The 22941-nt window shown below is 35.1% G+C and overlaps 1 protein-coding gene across 1 annotated transcript; it reads right to left on the bottom strand.

Moving 5' to 3' along the window:
• Positions 1 to 11434: 11434 nt before the first annotated feature.
• Positions 11435 to 19208, bottom strand: LOC136805220 (myb-like protein Z). The gene is made up of 11 exons (XM_067061798.1): positions 19149 to 19208; positions 18983 to 19038; positions 17621 to 17774; positions 17350 to 17480; positions 14128 to 14587; positions 13914 to 14033; positions 13580 to 13628; positions 13212 to 13369; positions 12973 to 13059; positions 12649 to 12813; positions 11435 to 12413 (listed from the first exon to the last, which is right to left on the bottom strand). Exons 5-11 carry the CDS (start codon positions 14419 to 14421, stop codon positions 11874 to 11876), a joined length of 1413 nt encoding a protein of 470 aa, XP_066917899.1. The 5' UTR covers positions 14422 to 14587; positions 17350 to 17480; positions 17621 to 17774; positions 18983 to 19038; positions 19149 to 19208; the 3' UTR covers positions 11435 to 11873.
• Between the last annotated feature and the right edge of the window lie 3733 nt (positions 19209 to 22941).

Here is a 22941-nt window from a genome sequence, read left to right on the forward strand (position 1 = left end):
AATCAAAAAAGCTTCTAAACCATGCTCTCGTTAAAGTCTAAAGGCTGAAACTTTCGATACAATAACTTTACGTGAAAAATATTTATATTTACATATCTATTTATAAAGTACCCAAAGTAAAGCTGCTAACATCAAAGCACCCCCCCCCCATAAAAGGATAAAAGGTTCATATTTCATCTTCATTTTCGAAAATCTTAGGGCTTTAAATTTTAAACGATATGATATTTGTTAAGATTTGAAGCATTTGTTGAGAATTGGCAAGCAAAATTTATTGTACACTTGAAGGGGATGGCCTACTTTCCACAAGGCTGATTGCAAAAACTCAACCAGCTCGCCCCTTAAATCTCCAAGGTAAATATTATCAGTCATATGAGATATGCGCTAAATAAAAAGCAAGGGAGTGGAAAATGGTTTACATATTTGGATAGCTTTCGCAGCTGGGCATTACATTTACAGTAAAAGTAAATATTCTAAAGTAAAAGTTTGGATTCATTTCGAGTGGGACGGTGATTCAGCATAGCTTGCGAACAGAAAATTATAGTTCTGTGTAGCTCTGCAATACTGTAAACACCACAGTTTAGCTTTCTTTGAAATTTAACCTGAAGACTATAAGAATTTCATTGCGCATATCTCAATCAAATAGTTGCTTTTGTTTTCGCTGAGTGCGCGTTGAATAGGATCGTGATTTGTCGTCACAGTGTAATATTCACACATTGTTGCCAATTATAATGAAATTAGACGTTTCTGGAACTATCTGTGATCAAAAATCATCGTTTTTCTCTAGATAGAGGGAACCTATGCACAACTGGGGGGGTACTAGGTTTGCGAGGTGACGGGTATATATGAGCCAAAATTCAAAAATCAACCCTTAAAGAGAGGAAAAAAGGTGCCCTTCTCCTTTAAAATACCCTTAAAGAGACTTTTCCCAAAATGAGAGAGAAAAAATTAATGTATCTTCTCAAAATTTTGATCGATTTTCACTCAATTTTTGTCCAAATTTTTGAAAATCACGATCCTTTAAGAGAGGAAATTTCGATTTTCGTGAATTTGTAACCCTTTGAGAGACTTTCGAGGGTGTGAAAGAGTTACTCTTATGGCTTGCACGTACCGGCATCCATTTGAATTATGTACCCCCCCCAGAATCGCACATGAAAAATTCACTGTTCTATTTCATTAAAAAATTAAAGCAACAAAAAATGTTGTAAATCTTTATTCATATATTGTTCCTACAAAAAAAACTTCTGCAATCTCGCTGACGTTTAACAAAATTTTATAGAAGGGTCTCCTCCCTATTTTCTTTTTGTCTATTCTAAAACCAGCTTGACCTTTCTTTCACTTTCACGAACCAGATAGATATTCCGTTTGAATTTCCCTTAAAATAACGAAAAAAGGTATAAAAACTCAAAAAACCTAACATCAGCTATCAGATTGAACAGCACCTTCAAACACTTACTGAAAAATCAAACAAGCACGTTTTTTCTGCAAAACATCGAAGCATCAAACTTCTCCTTTCTTCCAAGAAACATTATGAAGACTTTCATCGTATTCGTTGCACTCTGTATTGCTTTATCGACAGCTTGTAAGTATTCGACTTAAAAGTAAACATTTGATAGTTTGGATTGGGATAGTGTTCTGGCCCATAGCTTACTTCTTTCTATCTCAAAGCTCTCGCAAATGTTGAAAATAACAAATATCAAACTCAATTCGTGCATTTGAATATGTAGGTAAAAGAAAGATAAATGAAAAAAGTACACCGATTATTTCTTTCTTTTCCATAGATAGCGTACAAAGAGGAAATAAACCGCCAAAAGGAGATGCATTTAGAAACCGTGTTAGAGGTAAGTTTCTTTTAAACAGTGCTTATTTTCCTATTCATTGCCGAGTGATGAGAGGATCCAGTTTAATAGAACCTCGACTTATCGCAACCCAAACGGGAGCCTTCCCCTACTAGGAAAAATGAGCGTTGAAAATTTCATTCATATGGCAAAAGTTTTTGAAAACTCCCTATCTTTGTGACATTGGAGAACAATTTTATTGCAGCTTTGAGAATCCCTATTCATTTTCACCGGATTGCTTAGGCAGGGGTGTGAGCGTAGGAGGAGCTAGCAAAATTCGCTAAAAACCTTTAACTAAAGAACATTATTCTGACAAACTTTTTCCTTTCCTAGTGGAGATTTTGGATCAACATATCAAATCATATTTTGATTTCCTTTGTAGATTACATTTTGAAGAGAGCACTAAATTCGGTCAAGTTTGACGGCCAATGTTCTAATGAGCTTAGTGAATGGGAATGTGCAATGGAACTCGAACTCGCAGGTGGAGATTGCAACACAACAGAGTTTCCTTTCGAAGCAAAATGTCGAAAATATTGTGAATTTTGTTGATAATATTTTTAGTCAAAGACTTTATAAAATATATTCCCATTGAGTCAAAATATTTTTACTTTGAATCTTCGTGTTATTTTACCTGAATTATCTTGAAAACAACGCAATGACAACTCCAAGTCATCTTTGGATGAAGCAAACTTCTAGTTCAACATTTTTTTTCAATAATTACTTTCGAAGACCATATCACAATGTGAATTCAAAGATACTAAGAATTCAAACAAGAGCCTCAAAGATGCTGATAAAAATTTCCCCTGCATTGCCGAAAAAGTCCAGATAATGGAAAAAACATTGAATGCTAGAAAATACATGAAAGTACGTAATGAAACATTTATAGGCGCGAAAAGTGCCGGCTTTTTGTAATAGGTTCAAAATTGTATTTTTCGAATTGTGTTTTTCTCCATTCAAATCTTAAAGGTTTCCTACGGGAATAAAAGGAGCCTGGATAAGGGCGATACCTTTTCATTATTTCAAGCTCTACCCAGAGTTTTACCAAATAATGTTACAGTAAGCGTGTAAAATTCTACTGTTACTGGCTTTTAAAATAGAAACACAATATCAGTTGATGAAAAAAATGATACCACTATTTTTTTCACTGAAAACAGGGATTTTTTTTGTCATTTGAGCTGTACAGCGCAGCGCACACAGATATCTAGAATATCCCTGTTTTACTTTGTAGGAAGTAATTACCGAAATGTATATGGCTGTCTATCAAAAGTTATTGATCTGATTCTTATAACGTAAATGCTTATAAGAAAAATAAATGTGCCCATATTGTGCAACATCCCTTATTTACTTTGTAAGAATTAATTACGGAAATGTAAAAACCGGGGTCTCACTTAAAGTGAAAATATTTTCGTATCGAAATCGAAAGTGTTTGTTTAGTAAGTGAGACCGCGGTACCAATTATTAAATTCTCCCAACATGAACAGAGTGAATCACTTTCGTATTCTCGCCTACTTTTTTCCCGCGTTTTGTGCAAAAAATTGTGGAACAAGAAGAAAGAAAAGTATGCATCTAAGGAAAAGACGAAAAGCCGTTTGAATAAAATTTCCCTATAAAAAAGAAAAATTTTAAAAAGTGTTTCCACGGTCGACTGCCTACACGACACCCCTTTCTCACATCCTCAATCACGGATGGATTTTTTCAACCAGTGGGGATAAAACTAACGGACTGAGTTTCGATGGGTATTGATATTCACATATTTTCTATGAATGAGGATTTCAATTCTTTTGTTTAAAGTCAAAAAGTTTAGTGGGGATGGGAAAATAGTGAATATTTTGCAGTGAGGATTGCTTTATTTTATTATTTTCAGTGGGGACAAATATTGGAGGATAATTTCCACCGTGGACGATATTTTGGCCAATTTTTCCAGTAGCAAAGGTTCCTGGTAGGTCTGTGAGAAGAGGTGTCAATGGGAACCATTCCCACTGTAAAAATTGGCCAAAATATCGTCCCCCGGTGGAAAACTATCCTCCCATTTTTGTCCTCACTATCAAATAAACCAATACTCACGCCAAAATATTAGGCTAACTTTCCAATCCCCACTTGAAAACAAAAGAATTTAAATCCCCGGCCATGAAAGATATGGGAATATCAACCCCATCGAGTTTCAGTCCGTTACTTTTACCCCCTCACTGGCTGAAAGAATCCTATCGGGTCTGTGAGAAAGGGGTGTTCTTAGCTAAGATCGACCTCTCCCCTCCCCACGTCAGACCCACTCTTTCGCATCAAAAACATCCAATCGCGCAAATTGATTTTTTGAAAGATTCTACCCCGGCATGGGCTAATTTCAAACCCGCTGCTGAATAATTTTAATGAAAATCGAAATTCCTTCTTTTTCCAATTTTTCTGGGAGAGGCTTATCCCCCAAAGACAGGACATTATCTTATTAATTTCGCCTAACGAAAGTATTACGATAGCCTTTCGCGGTGTTGGTGTCATCGGAAAAAAAATTAGAAAACGAAAATACTTGATACGGTGGACGATCTCGCTAAATTTAATTTACAAATTACACGCTCGTATGACCACGGACAATTTTCGCGGGTTTTCTTTGGATTACGTCATATATCTTTGTGTCTTTAGCTTCACAGTTTTGATTTTTTCTTTATTTTCTTATAAGTATATACTTTATAAGATTCAAACCAATAACTCTTGATAGGCAGTGATATACCTATCGGTAATTAGTTCTTCAAAGTAAACAAGAGATGGCGCACATAATGAGCATATTTATTTTTTATAAGCATATACTTTATAAGAGTTCTTAAAAATTAAACAACAATTCTTCTTAAATCGGTCTTAATTTTTTAGCGATTTTAAGCCTCGTTGTTCTTGTAAAATTGTTTCATCAAGGCTCGATGTAAAGTAGATTTCAGATTAGCTTCAATCTCTACTTCTTGTTTTTCCCATGCAGTTCAAATTCTAGGCGAAATTTTCGACTTCAAGTCGTCTTGTTTAAACTTAAAATTAGCCCCCCCCCCCCAAAAAAAAAAAGTATATATTAGCAAAAAGCCCTGAAGAATGAAATGAAATTCAATGATGTCATCTCAAAACATGAAAATATTTCGATTACGATTTAAAATATTTTATTTCTGCCATACACAGATGGTGATAACGTAAATAACATTGACACGTAAATGTTGCCTTATGTTCCAGCTTTTATTTAGAAACATCATAAAAACAATTATTCTATATAAATTGGTGACCCATTGTCAACGAGATCATATCAGCTTTACCTTCCATCAATTCAAGACATTATCTTCTCCAGGCTTATCTCATTATTCAGCAATGAATCCTACTTTGGTATTTTTCACATTGGCCATCGTGTCACTTTCATCTGCATGTAAGTATTTTCAATGCAATCCTAAGACAGGTCTGAGACAGCTTTATTCAATGCAGCCTTGAGTTCGTCATGCCATCTGAGAGTCCTGAGATTTATTTTTAGCTTTGTTTGGTAGAATTTAATTAGCAAGATGAATTCATACAAATTTATCTAAATAAGAAGAGGGTGTTGGAATTTCAAAAGATGGGAACTGGAAATAAAGTGTCCAATTTTACACGAAGATTAACAAGGGCGTTTTAGCCAAAAGTGACTAGTTATTTTCATATGTTAATCGACTTTTTTCAGATACATTGAAGAACCCTGGACACGACAATCCTGGACACGGGCACGATACAATGATGAGTGGAGGAAGAGCAGCAAGAGGTTAGTTGCAAGCAAATATTTTCCAAACTTAAATTTTGTTGTATTGGTTGAAACCCGATGGGTAAACGGTACATGCCTACTGTACGTGCAGTCCTTAAATGTCCCTTTTCCAAGCTTCCCAAAGTGCACTGTAAGGGTCGAAATAAGCAAAGATGAGAAAAAGTGCACCGATTTTTCCGCCCAAAGTTACTCATATTAATTGCTGAATTTTCTCTGCACTGTCAGGGTCCGATTTCAAAGGCCTAGTTTTGGGCTGCACGTGATATTACTTCCAATCTGACATGGCATGGTTTTATTTCCCATCCAAGAGTCTAAACTCTTAAACTGAATGGTATTAATCATTGCTTGTTATCTTGTATTCTTAGATTACGTCATGAGACGTGACAACACATTTTTCCGCCGTGAAGTTTGCATCAACAAAATCCCGAACGAAGATTGTTCAGAAGCTTTCATGTCACATGGATTCACTTGTAACACCTCCGAGTTTCCATTCGAAGAGAAATGCCGCAAATATTGCGAATTCTGTGTATAACTTTTTCACACCTACACCTAGAAGAACAACTTCAAATTTTGTTTGGAAATGTCGATTATATTTAAATCATATATGGAACTGATCTTAGTAATCTTAGTAATCTTATTTATAGTAGTTTGATTATGTCTTATGACCAATATTGTTTTCTTTTGATTCTTTGAAAGAAGATAAATTATAATTAAAAGTCATTCAATTAATTTTTCACTTTGCGTCAAGTTGTAACCCATTCAGAATTCATACATGAAAAATCAAATTTGATGAAAAATTAGTCAGAACGAGCAAAAATACCCAAAAAGATTGGTGTCGGAATTGCAAGTACTTTTTTATAAAATTTCGGAAATTTTGGCAAAATTATTCGGTATTTCGGAAATCACAAACCCCCCTTTCCATGTCGATAACGAAGCCCCTTTAAACCTAAAAAAAATCTTTTATTTGAAGAAGATGAGTTTAAATAACACTTGGAACCCTCTCCTATGAAATTGATGCACCTACCTTTGAGAAGTGTAGTCCTAAAAACTGTGATAAAACAAGAATCCTTTATTAGAGGGGGTTCAGTAATAAAAAACAGCCAAATTTTCCTTGAATTGTGTCAACCGTGAAAGTCAATTGATCACTGCAGTGACGTATGTAGAAAAATATCATGTAAATAAACACAAATCTTATGAAATAGCCCTGATAATGTACAATGAACAAACAGCAAAAAGTGGGTTTTTTCCGACTCCAACGAGCTGCCTTTCTGATACCTCTAATGTAAGAATTAAGTGGAAAAAATAAATCTATAGGAGGCTATAAAGTATCCCTGCACCAAGCGTAGCTTGACGAAAATTTGGATGAAAGCTCGGAAATCAGGTTCAAATGTCGGAAGTTGAAATTATAAATTTACAAGTCAACAACAATGGGAAAGTTCTTAACTACCCAAGTCAATTGAGTGATGACAAAAAAACAATTTTTCAGTATTTATCTTAAACTAGCCATAACTTTCATTAAAGTACCACCGCAGCAAAACGAACACACAGATTTCAATTTGATTTCAAAAGGAATGGTATTAGATTTTTGCTAAGAGTGACTTCTCATCTGAGACAAAATTATCCAGTCTTTAAATGCTAACAAGGGAGTGATTTACAGTCGTAATTCAAAAGTAAAGCCCATTTTGTTTATATCTGTGCCTTGCCTTACAGGCTTTTTTATTGAAATTTGGCCAAAACCTAAGAGCAAATTAAGAACAATCTGAGCCTCGGATTTCAGAAATTACTGAGAAGTACAGATATCTTTTTTAATCAATATGGCAAGAACGTATAAATATGCTAGTAAAAACAAGTGCGACAAGATTAGAAAAAGGTTTTGAAAAAATGAATAAAAAAACTTTCCTCAAACACTCAAAGGAACTTTTACTTATATAGTGAGAGCCACTATGTTCTGAAAACATCCTTCGTGTGCACAGAGTTGTTAAAAGCAAACTAACTTTTTTAAATTTCATATGGATATCATTAATAGTTCACGAGATATTCAAATTTTTAGTTTTATGACGTAATGTTATGTAATATTTATGACGTCATAATAAAGGTTTTTGGGCTATAACCACTGACCTTTATATATCCCTGGACCAAGCAATATCCGCCATCTTTGATAAACGATAGTCAATTATGATTTATTCTTTAATATATATACTGTAGGATATACTGTTAAATTTCACAATGGTTTTGGAAAAATTTTAAAGATATTTGATGAAAACCACCTAACAAAATTCGTTACATCTAATATTCAATAAATTCAAATAGAACATAAATGTTCACAGTCGCTTGAACTTTTGGAGAGTGAAGGAAGGTTATCTTTGCTCCATGGAGTTCGACTGCCCCGGAGGCACAAGAGAACTGAACTCAAAAGAGCAAAGAACACCTTTCTTCTAACCCAAGTTGTTGTGACTGACAAAGGTTCATCTCGTTTTTCGGATAAAAGTTCACTGAGTCTTTTATAGAAGCACTTAGTCTCTCTTCTTTCTCCGCCATCTTTGATTGGAGTTTTTTTGGAATTGGTTCCCGAAAAGAAGCCATTGCAATGTTAAAAATTAACGTCTAACGCTGCTATATCACCAAAAGAATTTGAGAAAAAGTAGACCTAGCGCTCTCGATGCATTTACACCGCTATCGAGTAGTGCCGCCATTAGGGTACCACTTTTCAAAAAACTACGATCAAAGGTACGATATGGTTCAAATGAAAGATATTATCCAAGGATTCCAAAAAATATCACAACAAGGACTGAGCTAAAATTAAGAAATAATTCGGACATTTGAAGGAAAAAAAATAACTCGAAAATTTTTGAGGGAACGTAAAAATAACTCGAGAATCCACAGGAAGGAAAATAAACCGAAAATTTAAAAGAACTTAAAAAAACGAGTTAAAAAACGAGAAATAACTCGAAAATTTTAAGAAAGGAAAATTACTCGAGTTTAAATACCAGAAATAACTTGAAATTTTGAAGTCACGGGAAAAAACCGAGCTATGAAATTGAAAATGACGTCATAAAAGGTACAAAATGACCTCAAAATTTCCAAAAAAAGAGGTCATAACTCGGTTTTTTCGTAACTTGGGTTTTTAACTCGAGAAAAATAACCCGGGATTTCTGAGCCTCGATACACAAAAGTCCGAGAAGTGCGATTTCCACTATAATCATTTGAAGATATATCCGGAAATTCGAATATCTTATAAGATTTCGGACGAAAGTACCGGTATGCAAATTCTTGAGCATGCGCTATAAAAGGGAGTAACGGAGTAGACTTGACATCTCCTTTGCAACGCAAGGTCGTGTACTTAAACTTTATTAATCGATTATATTTCTTTTCATTCCTATGAACATACGGCGATTGCCGACAATATAGGGACCGAATAACCTATCAAGCGATGGAGGAGAACAAAACGGAACAGAAGAAGACAATAACAGATTTATTATTTTATTAACGAACCAATGTTTTTAGTCCTTTCAAAAGATCAGTCAATTGACGAACCAGACTGTAGCCTCGAAGGAGGTAGGTTTTTAGTCCAGGCCCTTGCTCATTAGATTGCGGAGTCGCTTAGGTTAGGAGGAGATATCGAAAAGTTCAAATACAACAAGACTTGGAATTGTTGAACAGATTGAACAATTCATAAACTTAGCGAAAGATTTATCAATCCATTGTAAAACGTACAGAATATCACCGAAGAATCAGTTAAATACAATCATGTTTTTAATTTATCTTTTTAGTATATCTGTCATCATATGATTGTCTAAATTTGTCATGTATAGTTTATATATGATTTATATTTGTCTATGTTTATGAACTATTGTAATTAGGTATTAATGGGATAAACTTTCGCAGGGATTAAATTTCGCGGTTGGGCATATCCTCGAAATTCAAAAATTTTGTGGAGACTTAATTTCGCGGGTGACACTATTGGGTGGCAATATTTTCACGATTTCGTGACTTTTACTGTCAAATAATGCATGTTGGTTGTTGAAATACGCTTTATTTGCGCTTCTTTCATGCAAGTAGCCATTGAAATAGTATTTATTAGACATTTATTTTGAGTTTTGTTTAGAAATATTTCGCGGAGCCCATTCCAAATTTCCATTGGGACTTAATTTCGCGGATTTTCGCGGATGACACCCAAATCCGCGAAATCCGCGAAATTTAATCCCCACGAAAGTTTATCCCATTAAAGTACTCATTCTACAGTACGGACCTCGCGTTACAAAGATAATCCAATTGTCTCCAAGAGAAAGTAGTCATGCTTAATGTTTGGAATTTTGTGTACTGATAAGGAGAAAAAGTTAAGATCTTTAAAAACCTTCATATATGAAACTTTAAAACGGAACTAAGGGGAAATCAAATCATGACTCGATAAGGTACAGGGAAAATAATCGAACTTCTATTCGTATTTGTGTACGAAGTTCTCTTCAGTTGGACGAATAGACTATGTAAAACAATATACCAAAAATGTGACAAAAAATTATGAGTGGTTAATAATCTCGCCAGTTTTTAAATACTTGAAACAAAGAAATATTGTTCGCCATTCTTTCTTTTGTATCATCCATCAGAAGTCACATCCATACAGTGCGTCCGGAAAAAAGCAGAACAGATTTTAGAATAATCAATATAAATAATCAATAATTAATAATGGAATTTTTTGCTTATTCAATGCAATATTCAATTTCCAAGGTAATAAATGAGCTTTGAAAAAAAGATGAGTAATTAGGCCATAGTATGTGGCTATCGGGAGAAGCAGGAGTAAGAGGGTCTATCGCCTTTATTTGCAACCTGGGGGATCGCATGCTTAGGGGGGGGGGGGGGGGGGGGGGGGGGGAGCGAAACACCTATCCAGCTTCCAGTTACGCTACGTCTTAAAAACTTATTTGAGGATTTTAGCTCATTTCATCTACGTGCCTTTTTTCCGGACAAACTTTATGTGTAGCAAACATCGTTATTATATCGTATTATCTCGACGTATTTCAAATGTTTTTTGCTTTCTACATACGATTGCACAAGAGTTTCATTTTACATGGTGGAACATTTTAATGTGAAGAGTTCACTTTGACACGATATCTTCCACGCAATTAGACAAACAAACAAAAACCATCAATAATCTCTGTGTTGCTCTTCCAAAGTTCCGTATTTCCCATGTTCAACTTTTTGTTCGTCAATTTCTTTCAATAAAATTGCAATGTCAGCACCTATTTTGACGCGCCTCATTTGCCGTTTCATCTGACGTTTCGTTAACGTCACTGGCCGCTCGTCAACGTACGTCCAATCAGGGAGGTCGGTCAACGGACCATACGATGTCGCGTCTTCCGCTTGCCCACGTAAAACTCTTGACTTCCCTCCTGCCAGTAGGGCGCTTGAATTAGACAACAATCGACATTGAGATGCAATGAAATTCTGAAGTGCATTCGTTGGCCGGAATAATTTCAATGACATTTTTTTAGTTATTCTGTTTTTGTTTAGTTATTCTAAAAGATAAATAAAAATCAATCAATCAATCAATCAGTCAATCAATCAATCAATCAATCAGTCAATCAGTCAATCAATCAATCAATCAATCAGTCAATCAGTCAATCAATCAATCAATCAATCAATCAATCAATCAATCAATCAATCAATCAATCAATCAATCAATCAATCAATCAATCAATCAATCAATCAATCAATCAATCAATCAATCAATCAATCAATCAATCAATCAATCAATCAATCAATCAATCAATCAATCAATCAATCAATCAAGAAAACAAAGAAGACGTCCTAACCATTTTAAGAGCAGTAGACAATAACAGCACTGAACTTTTGTAGTTCTATACAAAATAATTTTAAATATGATTGAAAAAAAATAAAATTTCCTATATACAAAAATCCATCAGGTTAAAAATAATGCATTACAGACTAAAACTTATTTAACGAAGACAAAAATTTTTTTTCTTTTAATCTAAAATATTATTTGAACTGAACCATCTAATTAGCTTTCCAAGTTCACCATTAAAGTTTTACCATACTGAAGATCAGCTTAATTGCATTCCAGCTCTTCACCAAAGTTAACCAAAATGTTAAAATAATTTTATCTTATGATCAGAGATCAACTAAACGTATTTAATTCGAAAATTACCAAGTTGATCCATAAAATCCTTCTGGTAAGAATTATCAGATATTGACATTGAAGAAAGACACGTTTTCCCGATTCGCCTCTTTGCTGCACCACTATTCAAAACAACTCATCCTTCTTTCCATCACCTATGCACCCTGTAACTCGATTCTGAAGGTGCACGCTTGCTCCCATTTTCTGAACTGTTGAAGTTTGGAGAAGGTGGCATCCACATTTTCTCTTCATCTCTTAATTGGTTGTTGTGGTAAAACGACTTTTCGCCTCCACCAGTAGGATTGTTGTATCTCTGGTAACGATCGCTCTGATTGGATGACTGCTGAAAACGACTGTTTTGATTGGACGAAGTTGAAAAATGATCATTTTGATTAGAGGGGGGAGAAAATTGAGAGTTTTGATTGGCTGATTGAGAGAATGGATTTGTTGAAGAAGGCGAAGAGTGACGATCATTGTGATTGGGTGAAGCATTTGGAAGTTTGGACATCATGGAGTAAGTAGGGGAGGTTTGTAGGCCATTGTTTTGATTGTTGAAGGCGAGAGGAGAGGGTTGAGGTGTTTGGTAGTTGTTGGAAGGTTGCTGTTGATAGTCCAAATATTTCGATTGTTGTGGGTAGTATTGTAAGGAGGATGGCCCAGAATATTGTTGTGTCAGCGGCGCATGAAATTTCTAAAAAAAAGAAAAAAACAAGTGAAAGAACTTAGTAGTTAGGGGGTCTGATCCCCCATCTCCACCTCCCCATCCTTGGCATTGACCTCCAACTTGAAAAACAATGATCCCACAATAAAAGGGAAGAATAACTGAATAAATAGAATTTCTTTGAAAATGCTTTATCGAAAAGAAAAGATTCAGAAAGCCGTCGAATCACGAAACATAAATCTCCTGATCAGGCCTTTCAACCTACATTAGGACGAGATGTGGAGGACACAGAATTGCTCCTTCCCTGAGGTAGCCCTCCTCCGCCATTTCCTCCTTGATGGAACTCCAGATCTTTAATGCGACTGTTGATGCGTTCTTTTTCTTGCATGAGCTGGCAATATTCTTGATATTCTCGCTGCTGGTATTGCATCTGGACATTGAAAGGTGAAGGAGGATGTTAATGAAATAAACTACAGTATTTTTCTTTTTAGAATGAACAACTGGATTAGATTATTTTGGGTATAAAGAAATTTTAACACAAAAAAAAAGATTGGTTTAGCAATAATTGCACATTGAAAAAAATGGTTACGTCATTTTGGCTTTGCATTTGTTGCATTTTCATGAGCTGGATGCGTTTGTTGCGTTCTGTAGCAAAGTCTTCCTCGTACACTTTCAACTAAAAGAAAGATCGGTGAAAACACATGGGTCAAGAAAATAACTTCCGGTGTTCATTGAACCACAAACAAAAACTTGCCAATCATTTTCTCCAAGATATTTGAAGGTCGAATTTTTTAGAATTGATAAAAAGCTGATAATAAATCGATATACTTGATTTTTAAGATGCTCTCTATCTTCGGTAGTTTTGGAGAGTTCTTTCTTCAAGTTGAGATTTTCATTGTGTAGCTTCTTCCGTTCATCAGTCTCCATGCGAAAGTCTTCAACGTACACCTTCAACTGGTGACGAAGTATCTCCAACTCACTTTGATCTGAAAGGAGAAAGCAAACCAAAGAAATGACTTTGTGGTACTCTCTGTTTTTTTTTCTGTTTTTTTTTTTCATGCAATTACCATTAGCTATTATGCATTTCAAACTTAAAGCTCTCACTGAAAAATTTGAGTTCAATAAAAAAGTTAGGAAAATTCTAAAAAAATTAATAATGAGAAAATAAAAAGAAAAATCTTGCTTATTAAAATTACCTCCAAGAGCATCAATGCTCGATGGTGACAAACTTGTGGTTGAAAGATGCTAAAAGATAAAATATTTACTCGTTGAAGTTATAATAGAAATTATGAAGCCTTTTTATTAAAAAGGGAAAAAATGAAATATCGACCACCAATAGATCTTATCGGCGTTTTTGATTTTTCTAAAAAAGTGATGCATTGTAAGATTGTTTCGGAAGTATTACAATATAATTCCCTCGAGGAATTCCTAAGAGATTTCTATTGTAATACTGCCGAAACAATCCCACAATGCATCGCTTTTTTAGAAAAATCAAAAACTCCGATGGTCTATTTTATCCACTTTTATTACCTTGTCACACTTCTGCAAGGAGTTGTTCATTCCAGCAGCCATTCTTTGGATTTCGAAATCTTTCTGCTTCAATTGTTTCTTAGCTTCTTCTTTTAAATCGTAAATGTACTTCTGTAACGTCTACACAAAAAAATAAAAATATTTAAAGAGTTGCAAAGTTATCAAAGTTATGGAACAAATCTGGACACGAGTCAAATCAAGTATTATTTCCCACCTGGTTGTCGTATTCAAGTTTTTTCATTTCTTGAAGTATGTTATTGTTTTGATTAGATTGTTGTTGTTGTTGTTGTTGCTGTTGTTGTTGGAAAGAGTTGTTTGGTGCCATCATTGATCCTGAAGAGGGATTATGTTGCATTTGTTGTTGATTGTATTGAGAAGTTGTGTTGTTGTTGTTGTTGTTGTTGGTTGAACTCTTCACAATCTTGATTTGGTCTGCACATTTCATTCTCACCATTACTACCTCCTTCATCACCAGCAACTTTCTCCCACAAAGGTTGGTTATCTTCATCAGTATTCTTGATAAACATCAACTCCAACTTCTTGACCAATTTCTTGATGTGTTTGTCTTGACTGGCAATCTCTTTGTTTTTATTGTTATTATCTTCTTCCAGTTTGTCAAGTTTCTGCTTGAGGACATGGTAGTCAGTGTCCCATAAGTTGTTCACCTTCAACAGCTGAAATGATAGAAATAAAGAATCAGCAAATCGTCCATTTTCACTCATTTGAGTCAGGCTCTATAAAAAGATAAAAAATTCATTCCATTAGGAATAAGTGAACAAGTCTACGGGGACGAAATCTTCACACTAAGGGGCGCCTGTGCTGAAAAGCCGGGTGGACACTGTAAGAGGAAGAAAGTCTTTCAGAGCTAATGAAACAGAAAAGAAACAACTAGACGGAAAGCTGCAGACATTCCAAGAGGTTACTGTAAACGAAAGTGAAAGAAAGCGCCATATTGGCCGTAATTATTTTATATTTGATTAGCTACCATTTACATTTTCTAGCTAGTTCCAGACCTTTTTTGTAGATACCGTGTGAGCACGTTTTTAGCTCACCCTCTTCTTTCTTGGGCTAGGGACATGTTCAGACGTGTTTAAAACTTATATAAATTCTTGTGTCTCATTTCTTCGTCCTAATTCCATCTATGTCTGAGAACGATTACACTCCCTCGTGGCTCACAACCATGACGGTGAAGAAAAGAAGAACGAACGAAAGACTAACATACATAAAATTAGGAACACTTGTTTTATTTCACAAAACGTACGTGGAATCAAAACGCAATCTCGACTTGAAGAATTGCTATAATGCTGTCGTCACAGCGAGATGTTATGGGTGCAATGGTGCTCGGATCATTGCCATTAGACTTTGTGTCAAAGATAAACACAAACAAGATGTTGGAAAATTCCTTGCTTATGCCCCTATCAGTAACGCATCCGAAAACGTATGGAACGATTACCTTGAAAATTTACAAACTATATAAATAAAAGGTGTAATGATGATATTTTGATAATCGGTTCAGACTGCAATGCAAGTGTCTGCTGTGGAACAGAAAATGACGATGACCCACTTGGAAAGTTTGGTCTTAACCACAGAAGCTCTGCAGGTATACGTTTCCTTACACACCTCGCTATTCATGAACTGAAAGTAAGTACGACATGCTTTACAAAGAAACTCTATGCAACATGGACTCATCAAAGGAGTAGAAACAAACACCAGATAGACCATTTCCTAGTAAATGTTGAAATGTTTCATCGTATCGCAGATGATGGTACAACCGAACAATTGATCGACACCATTGAGACCATGGTGCCATAATAATCAAACTTCAAATTATGAAATGCTTAAAAAAGAAAACCACCCCTCGAAATCGTCTACTCAATCTTGATTATACCTTACTGAACGAAGAAACAATTAAGCCAAATCTTTTGTGATCAAGTTAGGCTCAATACCCCTGAAAATGCTTCCCACGCCGAATTTATCCAATCTGTGACATCAGCCTGATACTCAGTATTACCTCCAAAACCAAAAGCCCAACCAGGTTGGGTTCAAGAAAACAAAGAATCGCTATAACACCATTGATAAACTCTCGAAATGTAGATATGAAAAAAGTGCTCCAAAGGAGAACAAAACAAACCAGCAGAATGTTAATCAATGCGCGTATTTGGGTATATCATCACGACAGATGGTACTGACAACTTGAATGTTGAAATGCGAATTCGGAAATGCTTTTGGTTGTCTCAGAAAATCGAATTTTAGCTCTTGCAATATCGATTACAGCACAAAAAGCAAAGTGTATTGTCATTTATTATACCCATTCTGTTGTATGCTGCAGACTGTGGTTGTGTCTTACGGAAAAGTTGTTGAGATAATGGTCGAATTTCCACAATCAATGTTTGAGAGAGTTATGTGTGACACAAATTGTTTTTTTGTCTGGCAGAATCGATTGTCCATATCGGCTTCGTGTGAAAAACTATCGTTGAAGTCAGTTAATACGTACAGTATATAACGAAAAACAACTGCAATGGATTGGTCATGTAGTACATATGCCTTGGAATAGATTACCAAGAAAAATAATAACTTGTTGGGTCAGATCGAAAAGGCCTAGTGGGTGCTCAAAATTCACGTATGGTAGATCTGTTAGAAAATTTGCTTAAAGAAGTTAGTATTGATAAATTGGATTGGTATGATTAAGCCTCTGATAGTAGGTTGGGATGGGCGTGGAATAATTAAAATTATCCCGCATCAGTAAGATTCTAACGATTTCATTGGTCGAAAGACATCACGTGGAGGTGGGATATATACCGTATCTGTCTCCCTCACGTTCGATTGAGAAAAAAAAGAAGACATTGCATATTGACGAATGTGCTTTCGAATGTTTTGATCAAAATTCGAATGTTTTGTTTTGAAAAGAATTGAAATCGAAATTGAAATGGTCGGAGTTGAGAAAGTCAACAAACAGAAAATCTTCAAAGTTATTTTGATTTTTACTTTTCTTGAGTTTATATGGATACAGCACGAGTTTTAATTGCGATGTTATAAAATGCAACTTTCACGGATCCCACTTTCACTGTTTGATTTACTTTAGTAGCTCTTTGATGTAAGTATCTACTTGATGGATAGTTCTGAAATTTTTTCGTGGTTTTGGAAAAGATGCAAGGGACTTCAACGGGATAAATCCGTTGCACGGTCAAGCCTCGCCACCAATACGGTTTTACTGACCCTGTATATCCCGTATCCCACCTCGAGAAGACCGTGTAACTAATAATATTTGTTTACCTTTTTATTTTTATTTTACTTTTATTTTTTCTAATTGCTATTTACATTTGTGCAGTGATCTCTAGCTTAGGTTAGGGCCTATTCCCACTATGGGAAGGTGTCTGTCTATAAAAAGGAGATGTGATAGAAGTGAAGAACATGAACAGTTAAAATAATGTATTACATTGTCTTTCTCCTCTTCAAGCTTGGCCACCATTTCTTTGAGATTCTGATTTTCTTGCAACAGTTTGGGATGGAGAAGAGTTTCTGGAATGGCGCTGGCCTCTGTTGTCTTCTTGCGTTGGATTTGTGAGCCTGAAAAATAAATGTAAAATTTGCTGCAGTCGGTGTTTTTTTATTTATATATGATTTTTAATTTTTAATTTAGTACTATTAATAAAATGAGTATAAAAACAGTATACATTCAATAGTATAGTTACAATCTCGATCTTTACCTTGTCTAGATAATGAGCTGGTTGTCGAAGCTGCTGCTTGAGTAAGTTGTGGTACCGAGTGAGCTTTTTGTAAGTTTTGTGGATAAGAATTATTCAAGTTGGTTCCAAGGAGACTGTCAGCATCCAAGCTGCAACTCGATGTGAATTTGGGATTCTAACAAAACAATCAAAAGTTGTGTATAAAGTAGAATGTTTAAAGCATAGTTCTGGTTATCAAACTTAAAACAATTGAAAAAGTCATTTACCAGTTTGTCTATTCTCAAACGCATTCTCACTCCTTCCAATGGACCAGACCCCATTACTCGAACTTTTCAAACCACTTTTTTACTAGAACTCTTTCGAACTTACTCGAACAAGTAAAGTTTGAGTAAACAAATTACTCGAACTCCTCACAATTAAAAAAAAACATAAGTTCGAGTAATTAACCGAACTTTGGATTCTAAGTACATGTTAAAAGTTCGAGTAAAGTTCGAATAAGTTTAAAAATCTGCCAATTCTAGTTCAACCATTATAAAGTTCATACCACCTCATAAAATAGGAACATTTAATTGCTTTTTGCTCCTAAAATTAGAAGAAAATTTGATCAAAATCGAACTAATCGAACTTTTCTTCAATCGAACTAATCGAACTAATCGAACTTATCGAACTCAAATTTTTGAAAATTTAAAAAAGTTTGAGTAAAGGAATTACTTGAGTTAAACTTTAATTGTTCGAGTAAGTTCAAGTAATTTCGAGTAGTTCGATTCTCGAACTGTTTGAGTAATGGGGTCTGGAATGGAGAATCTAAAAAAAGTAGCAAATTTGTACAAATCTGTTTTTTGTACGACTTTCGAACCCATGTTCCTTTCTATTGGATGCTCTTACAGGTTGGAATGAGCTGGAGTTTTTACAAGAGACTTCACCAATTGGTTATTTTTTGAAGTAATAGAGATGACGCGTTCTTTAGAAAAAGTAACAAAATTGTTTTATTACAGGTTAACGACCAACCAAATCAAACGAGAGCTTGTAAAAACTTCAGTTTGTCCCTACAGGTTAGCTACTTTCTATATGAAAAGAAATGTAATGAATTTCAATGTCTTCCAATCATTTCAAAATGCTGTGCGATTGAAACTCGTACAAATTCCAGCTGAAATAATCATGATGGTGCAACTCGAATGCTATTTGAGCCTAAATTGCTTCTGCTTATTAGAGAATCTTAAATATTAAAACCCTCAAGAACCTCCTTTGATTCCTCTCTTGAAAACTAAGAACAGAGACAGGTTTGACTGTAATTGTTCAAACATGATGTTGAGACATTAGTGAGCAGTTGAAGATGAGATGACACAGATTTTCAATGAAAATTGCGTATTGTATATATATTACCTGAATTTGCAAGTCATTCATGGAGGCAACAAAATCCTTCTTGAACGGGTTAGGATCTAGTAAACAAAACAAATCATTTTGAAATAAAGCTCCACTAGAACCAAGTAGTAATCATTGTTATTAAAGGAGTTTCTATAAGAAGAAGTGAAACAAAAAAAGTTTTTACTTGTTTCAGTCTCAGCGTCCATCATAGAGAGACGTCTGATTTTTTGATTTTCTATATACTATAAATTAAAAAAAACATGTTAAACTATATATAGAGGGTTATCAAAAGACTTTCCAGGGTTTCCAGGGGGGTTTTCGCTCATAAATCACTTGTTTATAGCAGCGTCCATCATAGCGAGACGTCTGATTTTTTGATTTTCTATATACTATAAATTAAAAAAAACATGTTAAACTATATATAGAGGGTTATCAAAAGACTTTCCAGGGTTTCCAGGGGGGTTTTCGCTCATAAATCACTTGTTTATAGCATTGACATCAAAATCGTTACTGTCAATTGCTCTAACTTGGGACTATCTGACAAAACAAGGGATCAGCTACCATTTCACCAAGCCTCCAAAGTCATTTGATTTGAGTTAATGAATGGCGTATTAAAAAATACATGATTTCCAGCGATTTCTCTTTCGCACCAAGTAGGCTTTTAAATTGAAATATGAAAAAAATTTGTCGTGGAACACACACGAATGTGGAATTACACGCTCGTTATTTGTTAATCCCATTGGGCAATAGGCAGTTAGACGGCAGGCCTTTTCCAGCGATTTCTCTTTCGCACCAAGTAGGCTTTTAAATTGAAATATGAAAAAAATTTGTCGTGGAACACACACGAATGTGGAATTACACGCTCGTTATTTGTTAATCCCATTGGGCAATAGGCAGTTAGACGGCAGGCCTTTTCTAATTCACCAATCGACGTCCGGTCATTTTGAATGAAAGAAGGCTAAAAAGGGCGTGCTATTAGTAAAAGTTATCGTGACATGTTATGACAGAAAGTATGATTGATAAACTTGGTGGATTTATCAAAATAAATTTGTTGTCAAAAAGGTTTAACAGCAAGTGAAAATACAGGGCAGATATCAACAGTCCCATGTTTCAACCAATCGTCCCAAGTTAGAGCAATTGATCGTATTGTTTTAATACATATAAAATCAGTTAAAAGATCTTACTCAACTAAAAGAAATGAAAAGACCAATCTATAAATTGGAATAACAGAATGCTCATTTAGTTATCTGTGACAAAAACTTATATGCGAAGTGCATTTTTATGGATGAGTCATTACATTCAGTTAGTGGAAGTACCTCGATTTTAAGCATGTTCAAAGTTCACAATAACGACTTTCTTTTTATTACAGAAACCAAACGAGTGAGAATAAGTCATAAAACTAAAAGCCAGCGCTCCATGGTTGTGACGTAGTTTACAAAATTGTTAATATAAGATGACATGCTTTTAACAACTTTTTTCTACGTCATCTTTTTTGTGTCTTTAATGGGAGATTAAAAAGACGATCAGAAATTGAAAGTTTCTTCGTTTTTCATTTTCGCATTTATTGGGAAGAATGAAATTTTCAGGAGATGCTTTATTCGATATGAAAATTCCCATTTCTGTAAAATTGCGATTTCCCATGGTTGCAAAATGGTGGCTATGGGCAATTCCTTTGTTCTTTTGCTATTTTCTTTTGTTCTATATGACGTAAAGACGCTTCGCAAATCGAAGTACTTCTACTGAAAATTCCAACCACCAACAAATTACTTTAATCGGATTAATTTTCGCGAGATTAAATTTTGCGATTTCGCGAATTTTTGCCATTTTCGTGAAATTAAAACTCGCGAACACGTGTGAGATTCCTGATTGGCAAAATTAAATCCACCACAAAAGTTTTAAAATTATATTTTTGGCGGAGAAACTCGCGAAATTAAATCCAGAAAATTTCGCGACTTTTTTAGCTCGTGAAATTTAATCTCGCTAAAAAGCTCTCAAAAAATTAAGATTAGAGATATATTGCAAGTATAGGTGATTTCTGTACCTAACTCGAGATATTAACCCTTGAAAACCGTGTTTTTCAGCCAGAAACAGCTATTTTGTCCAGTTTTTGCGCTTTTTGAAGCTCAATATCTCGAGTTAGGTACTGAAATCACCTATACTTGCAATATATCTCTAATCTTAATTTTTTGAGAGCTTTCCAAAAATATACAACAGGTCTCCGTTTACTCGAGCTCAAATTTTCATTAATTTTTAACCCTATGATTTTTGCCTGAGACCGTCATATTTGTCCGAAAATCACACCAAAGTGTCCGAAAAAAAATTGGAAACATAGTAATTTCGATTCCCCTACCCCTTGGCTTTCCAAAAATGTATAACAAGTGCTTCTAACAAAACAGTCATGCGATTTTACAAAATGCCCTCTACTATTACTTTCACAGAAGATGATTTCATCCAACAAATCGACACTACCCCAGTGAACTCATCAGCCGGACCAGATGGCTTGCCATCAAAGTTTTTCCAAATGTGCAAGAAATCACTTTCTAAGCCTGTCTAAGCCACTAAGATGATATGGCAAAACAACTTTGACAAAGGAATCACACCTGAAATTCTCAAAACAAGCCACACCAATCTTCAAGAAAGGAGATCAAGGTTTACCAGAGAATTATCGACCTGTTGCCCTGACATCAATTACTACTAAAATATTTGAGAAAATAGTCAGAGTTTCCATAAACACGCTCCTGTCAGATTAAGCAAAAGTTACAAGCGGAGTTCCACAAGGCTCAGTTCTGGGCCTCCTTTTGTTTCTGGTAATGATTAGTGACATCAATGAAAAGATTAAACATTCCATCCTCTCATCTTTTGCTGACGACACAAGAATTATGAAGGCAATATCTTGCGCTGCAGATGTGAGTCTGCTTCAAGATGATCTAGACAATATGGAGCTCAATGGAAAAAAGTTTGAACACATTGCATACGGAAAAAATGAACAACTGAAAGTACACTCAGTCTACAAATCAGATGTACAATTTGAATTATTGGGAGAAGCTCAAACACCTCAATATATGTACAATCTTGAGAGAAGACGCGAAAGATACCAAATTATATATACATGGTGTATAATCGAACAACTGGTGCCAAATTTTAACTATGGTGAAGGGGAAGGCGGTATTTATTCATATATAAACCAACGCCTGGGAAGAAAATACCACCTCAGACCAGTGAATACATCGAACAAGAACATTTGGAAGAGCTACCTTTCAAACATCAGTCCAAGACTATTCAATGTGTTACCAAGAAAAATACGTGACATGACCAAATGTTCCAAAAATTCCTTCAAAAAACAACTTGATCAATTTCTCCAAGATGTTCCGGACCAGCCACTACTGCTACCATCCTATCTGCCTTACAGGATGGCTGATTCGAATTCAATTGTTGAAATGGTCAAACACCGGAGCCTGCGGGTTGAGTGAGCAGAGAATTTGCTGAAACACATCAAAGGTAATCAAAGGTAGGTAATCACTAACTGACATTGTTTAACTACCTGAGGTCTTAATCTTCTTAGTTCTAGACCAGCTCCTGAGTGGGCAGGACGTACGGGTAGCGCCACCCAGAGGAGTAGTAATCTTCTATATGATTTAGGTGCTTGAAAACATCTCTAGTTTATGAAATGACAAATGGGTAAAGGCCACATTTTTGGTACACCTGTCCCTTCCGTTACGCTTTTGACTTTTACTGCTCATATCTTGATTAACTAGCATTAAACTTGCAAAACTTCCAATTGATTATTGATCTGGGGTAGAAAGTGCCCTTACAATCAGAGTTTGGCCAGCCAATAGGACAGTCTTTCCTCTTACAGACCCTGCAGAAGTCTAAATTTCACATTTTTCTACGAAAAATGCAAAAAAATAAGATTCAAAATTGTTTTTTCTTCAACTGGGATAAAATATTCACTTTCAATTTTTTTTCAGTCCACCTAT

The sequence above is a fragment of the Clytia hemisphaerica genome, unplaced genomic scaffold (genome assembly GCF_902728285.1).
Source record: "Clytia hemisphaerica strain Z4C2 unplaced genomic scaffold, Clytia hemisphaerica genome assembly, whole genome shotgun sequence".
Classification (NCBI taxonomy): domain Eukaryota; kingdom Metazoa; phylum Cnidaria; class Hydrozoa; order Leptothecata; family Clytiidae; genus Clytia; species Clytia hemisphaerica.